Below are 6,506 nucleotides of genomic sequence, written 5' to 3' on the forward strand. Positions count from 1 at the left end.
AAAACACCCAAACATTGTTTCTAGAAAAATTTATTTGACTTGGATTATAAAGAAGAGTGAATTTTCCTATTTTGGGAATGGTTTTGTATGTTTAAAGAAATGCTGTATTTTTATATTTTTTTATGTAATTATATTTTGACAAAACTGAATAATGGTGACACTGTTTAAAAAATACATTACTTTACACATATATGACTATTGAAATATTTAAAATTATTTTGAAATTTCAGGTCGTTACATTGACACATGAGCATTTAATAATCACATATGTGTTATGAAGGAAGTGTTCTTTGAACTTGATGAAAAATACATTGGCAATATCACGTGAGTGATCTTTCTCAAAGACCTATTGAAAATAGAGACAAAGTTCTTATTAAACTAAAAAATGGTGAGCATAAATTTATTTCAGTAGTTTATTATATATTAGATATAAAGAATTATATTTAGAGTCTTGGACAATTTCTTGAGAAGGGATTTGCAATACAAATAAGGAACGTAAATCTCAGCATATTTGATGAATAAGGAATGATTATTACTTCTGTAAAAATGTCAAAGAATAAAATGTTTTTGCTAAATCTAAACATCTATCAATCAAAGTGTTTCAAGACAGAAGTCAGTAATGTTTTAACTCTTTGGCATCTTTGATATGAGTAGTTAAATCATCAAGATTTAATGTTGTTGGAGAAGAATAAGATGGTTACTAAAACGACAAAGTTAGATCATACAAATAGATTATGTGAGATATATGTCATGGGAAAGCAATATATAAAGTTTTTTCTAAGGAGAAGTTCAATAGCAGCACAACCTCTTGATTTGGTGCACTCGGATGTATATGGTCTCATTAAACCTACTTCAATTGGTGGCAATATGTATTTTCTTACCTTTAGAAATGATTACAATGGCAAAACATGAGTGTATGTATTAAAGTAAAAGAAGAAAGTAATGAATAGATCTAAGGAGTTCAAAAATTTAGTAAAAAAACAAAGTGGATGTAAGTTAAATGTTTAAGAGTAAAATGGGGTAAAAAGTACATATCATATGGATTTGATGAGTATTGTAAAGAAAATGACATATAACATCAATCAACTATAACTCAAAACCTTAACAAAATGGAGTGTTTGAAAGGAAGAATATAATCATTCCTAGTATGGTTAAGTGTATGTAAAACAAAAATAAAGTATCCTAAAGAATTTTATGGACATGCAGTAGTTTATGTTGTTTACTTGTTGAGCATGTTTCTTATGAAAAGACTTTAAAAAATCACACTAGAAGAAGCATGAAGTCTTGAGAAACCCTGTTAATCCTCTGAAGATTTTTTGGTAGTGTAGCGTACCCCAAAATCCAAGAAGAGAAGAGAATAAAGCTTAAATAAAAAAAAGGCATAAGTGTATTCTATTAGGGTAGGATGAGAATTCATGTGGTTATAATCTATATAATCCAATTATTAAGATGGTGGTAATGTTAAAAGATGTGCATTTTAATGAAGAGCAAATGTGGGACCAGAATATTAATCAAGATCAACCACAACAACTGATTATAGAAGAAGAACAAATACAGAAAAACAAAGAAGAATTCTAGGTAGCACCATCATCACCTCCTCGGGCTAATAGTCCAGTTGGTTTTTCAAAATCAGTTACGATAAATATAACAAAAACATAAAAGAGATATATGATGCCACAGAAAGAATTAATCTTGATGATGCTGACATGTTTTGTTTGTTTACAGGTGATGATTCTATTACATTTGAAGAAACTTCTTAAGAAGCTAAATGGAAGAAAGCACTGAATGAGGAGTCAATGCTATTAAAAAAAATAGTACATGAAAGCTAACATCACTTCCTGAATGACACAAAATAATAGAAGTAAAATGGATCTTCAAAACTAAAAGAAATGCAAAAGAAAAAGTTAAGAAATATAAAGCTAGATTGATAGCAAAAGGCGACAAATAATATAATAAGATTGATTATAAACAATCTTTTGTGCTCCGGTTGTAATAATGGAAACTATGAGATTGTTGATCTCATTAGCAGCACAAAAAAAAATAAAAATAAAGATTGTACAAGATAGATGTTAAGCTTGTTTCTCTAAATGAAAATCTTAAAAATGAAGTCTATGTAGAGGAAACACCTGGATATGTTATTGAAGGAGAAGAAAAAAAGTGTGCAAGCTAAAGAAAACTCTTTATGGGTCTAAACAAGCATAAAGAGCATAAAATTATAAAATTGATGATTATTTTACAGAAAATGCTTTATTAGATGTCTTTTTAAGTATGCCTTATATGTGAAGAACAACTCCCAAGGAAGTATGATGTTTATTTGTTTATATATGACTTAGTTTTTATAGGTGATGATTCCATCATGATTGAAGAATTCAAGCAGTACTTATGGTGAAGAAATTTGAAATGACAGACTTAGGTCTTATAGCCTACTTCCTAGGTATTGAAGTGAAACAATTTAACAATAGAATTTTTCTTTCATAAACTAAGTATGCTGCATGTATCTTGAATAACTAAATAAGATTTTCAACATGTAAATACACTAGTTGAGTGTTGAATTAAGATAACAAGAGAAGAAGAATATAATAAGCATTATTGAATCCAACTTATTACAAGAGCCTTATAGGGTATTTATGATATATATTTAATTAATATGTACTAGACCTAATATTTTATTTGGAGTTGGATTGGTTAGCAGGTTCATGGGGAGAATCCAAGGAATTCACATTCGAATGCATAAAAAAAATTCTGTATTTTATCAAACGATCCTTCAATCATTATTATTTTATTCATCTTCATAAAATTTTAATATCAATGGTTATAATGAAAATGACTAGGATGAAAATCTTGAAAATAGGAAGAGCATAATTGGTTTTGTGTTCTATTTGGGAGAAGCTGTTTTTACTTGGTTTTTCAAGAAACAACCTATTGTTGCATTATTTATCTTTTTTGTGTATGCGGTTGAGAAAAGGTGCTAGAAAAATTACAATAAAAGCAGTAAGAAACAACCAAAATTTATGTTGATAACAAGTCTATAATTGCATTAGCAAATACTCAAGTTCATCATTAATGATCAAAGCACAATGATACTTGTTTCCATTTCATAAGAGAGCATGTGAAAGAAAATGAACTGGAGTTGATCTATGCTAGAACAAGCGAGCAAGTAGTCGATATTTTTACAAAACCACTTAAGGCATAAGTGTTTGGGCACCAGCAGAACTCCAAGGGCTACAACTCTTGTTGTTTCAACTCCCATTATATTCACCTCCTTTGTGGTTTTTATGCTTGTAATCTAAGAGAACAAATCTATTTCGATCTTATGACTTATTTCATAGGGAACCAACTTCGAACATCCATCTTACCTTTTGCTAACAACATATTTTGGACTTACTTCAACCACAAGAAAGCTCTTCCTCTCAATCTGCAATTGTCTTATCTTCTTCTCTGACAATTTTAAATATATTCTATCACACGATTAGTAAATTGGTCCATGAATTTCTCGACACTCAAATCTCCATTGAAAGTTGTAACATAAATCTTCAAACAAAATTCATTCACCTTGTAACAAAATTCGTCAATCAACATTATTATATTAGTCCAAAGAACAAGAAACCATTTTGTCAGCACCATTTACTGTTAATACTGGGAAAAAGATGTTTCTTGGTTTGTGTCTGCACTCTAGAGCCAGCGATCTCATGGCCGTGAAAGCGTATTGCAGTCAAGCATGGATGCCCAAAGTAATGTTCAATTTTCCACTTAACCTTGCAATGTGATTTATTTTGATGTAATTTTAAGACCATGGCACTTTGTTCTTCCTAACTATCATTATCTTTTTTTCGATCACCCAAATTCACAAAATCATTCCTATTATGTGGACACCCCTCCAGTCCAAATCCAATTTGCAAAGTTTATAATGCTTTTTGTTACTTTCTTAAGAACTGAAAGAACGAAGAGGATTATATTCCTCTGCAAGTGTCCCCAGCAATTGGGACAAGCCAAATACAAGTTCTATTTTCATGCAGGTAAAGGCTTTGAGTACAGCCATTACTTGAACATTTTTAGATACATTGGAAATATCGAAAATTAAAGAACTAAATCACAATGAATGGAGTTAGTTAGAAACTAATAAAATGCATGAAATTCAATAACAATAGCATGTCTCGAAAATAATCAAAGTACAGCTCCTAGCATATTAAATCCAACATTGTCCAATATGCAATGAATGAATTAATCAAAAGACAAACGCTCAAACACATGATTACAACAGCTGAAATCATATATTAAAGCAAGAAAACCAACCTATAGATAATAATAATAACTGAGAAGGAAATTAAATAGGTTATGGTAAACACCATAACAAAGCAATCAATGTGCCCATAAGAAGCGTTGACAATGAACCAAGTGTCACTGAGACAAATACTCCTGAACTTGGTTGTGGGGATGGTGCTAGCTGTCCAGCTGGTGGAGTTGCAGTAAGAGGAGAATGGTGGTGCAGACCCATCACTTCAATTAGCAAACGCTGGCCACCCATGCAGTGATTTGGGGTTCCACTGATGAAGTAGAAAGGCCCTGGCCTGTCAAGCTTGAACACACCATGACCATTGTTGAAGGCAACGATAGGTTTGCTACCGTCACAGTGATAGTAACCCCACTTGTCTACTTCAATGACTGAATCATTATTATACTCGAAGGCTGCAAAGAAGGAAACAACGAATGTATCAGAAATCTGACAATTTAAAAGCTGCTGGCTGCACAAAAAGAAAACTTTGTTTTAGCTGGTACTCGTTTTCTTGCAAGGACACCTGTGGTCATAAATCATTCCTTGCTGCTTTCAGAAATATGACATTTACATAGGACACAACCATTTTTCCATGTTTACTTTCATAAGCAAGTAGAACAGCAGCATCTTCTTTTTTTCATGACGAAAGAAAATTTTACATTGCAAGACTGAGTATACTGTCTTTGTTTTTTCCCCTCGATAACCACTAACCTAAAAAAGAGGCAACCTATAATGAAGTTGCATGGTCTTCCCATTTCTATCAATAGTTTAACTAACTAAAATCTATGCATCATTTGCAGCAAACTTTACAAAGGTTATCATTAACATTGCATATAATTGTTTTAAAAACTGCCTTCTACCATATATACATCGATAAACTGAAAACGGTTGCCCACTTTGTGAAGTATTTTATAACCAGAGAACATGTTGCGAGGGAGGGAGATAGCGTGGCAGATTTTTTAGCCAAGGAGAGTTTAGGGAGGGATGATGCTTTCATTGCTTGTTATAAATTTTAGCTCTGTTACTTGCTTCTGTCAGAAACCAGCTGCCAGAGCCATTTGTCCTTAATTTTAATATATTCTCGTCATTCATCAAAACAAAACTTGGTTGTAGAAGTAGAAAAAAAAATCATAAGGAAAATATATACCCAAAATATATCTAGCTAAAAGGTGAGATGAGCTAACTGTAATAAACTCACAGAGAGAATCTCCAACTTGGAATCTGTTCCTTGTAGCCCACTGAGTATACACGGCAGAGCTGTTCTGTCCAGGTTCTTGCCATCCAAACTCATCGCCAACTTTGAACACCTTTTCTGCATTTCCCAAACCAGTAGCAATGACAAAACAAGTGCAAAACAAAACCGCAAGAGATGCCATTTTAGTGATCTTCATTGTTCTCTGTGTATCTGGCTAGGTAGAGAGATATATGACCAAAAGTTAGCTTGCTATGATATAATGATATAATGGACGTGGGTTCCTGCAGTACATATATATAGCTGGATTGTTGCGAGTAGTAGTGGGTAGTTAATTTTAACTCGAAACGTGGGGGTTTTTTGTGGTTCCATTAATTAAGTAATGGATCATTATGGGGATAATCGTGAGTGGATTTGTGACCGTTATGATTTGAAGAAATCCAGAATTCATTGACCCTTTCAAAACATGACTTTGCTGGGAGTTTTGACAGCAACTTCTTCAAATTTAATAATATCATAATAAACATTAATTTATATCCTTCTATCGTGTAAATAAGTAGAATGGAATGAATTGAAATTAAGTTCTTGGCCACTTCTGCTATTAATTACCGACGCAACACAAGTTGATCGAGCTTATATGTGAAGGTGTCCTTTGCTTTTTGATTGATCCACAAGCTATTATATATACCTCTTACTTTCAATTAAAAGAAAAACACAATTAATACAACTAGTAGAGGTGATTACAAAAAAAGCGTTACTGTTTTGAGAATTATAGTTTGTTTGAACTTTATACAATGTCTAATTATTTATAGATTTTTTGTTTTATTTATTTTAATAACTAAAAGATCTTGAAGCATAGAAATAATAAAATTATTATCCATGATTTATAATGATAATAACATTATTTATAATTTTATAAACATAAATTCTGTTTTAGATATTTCATCAAGGGCATTCCTTTGATAGCATCGGCATTCTTATGAAATGAAAAATCGGGTCTTTTTTCTCAAGATATGTATACAAGGCGAGGGAGGAGCTCGT

General features: G+C 31.8%; 1 protein-coding gene across 1 annotated transcript; it reads right to left on the reverse strand.

Moving 5' to 3' along the window:
• Positions 1-4,109: 4,109 nt before the first annotated feature.
• Positions 4,110-5,749, reverse strand: LOC7475091 (mavicyanin). Its single transcript, XM_002299694.4, has 2 exons — positions 5,472-5,749; positions 4,110-4,686 (listed from the first exon to the last, which is right to left on the reverse strand). Exons 1-2 carry the CDS (start codon positions 5,662-5,664, stop codon positions 4,334-4,336), a joined length of 546 nt encoding a protein of 181 aa, XP_002299730.2. The 5' UTR covers positions 5,665-5,749; the 3' UTR covers positions 4,110-4,333.
• Between the last annotated feature and the right edge of the window lie 757 nt (positions 5,750-6,506).

The sequence above is a fragment of the Populus trichocarpa genome, chromosome 1 (genome assembly GCF_000002775.5).
Source record: "Populus trichocarpa isolate Nisqually-1 chromosome 1, P.trichocarpa_v4.1, whole genome shotgun sequence".
Taxonomy (NCBI): Eukaryota; Viridiplantae; Streptophyta; class Magnoliopsida; order Malpighiales; family Salicaceae; genus Populus; species Populus trichocarpa.

Coding starts and splice junctions, on each gene's coding strand:
- LOC7475091 (XM_002299694.4), bottom strand. CDS start 5,664: ATGAAGATCACTAAAATGGCATCTCTTGCGGTTTTGTTTTGCACTTGT. Junction 4,687..5,471: donor CCAAGTTGGAGATTCTCTCT/GTGAGTTTATTA, acceptor CCTTCTTTGCAG/CCTTCGAGTATAATAATGAT.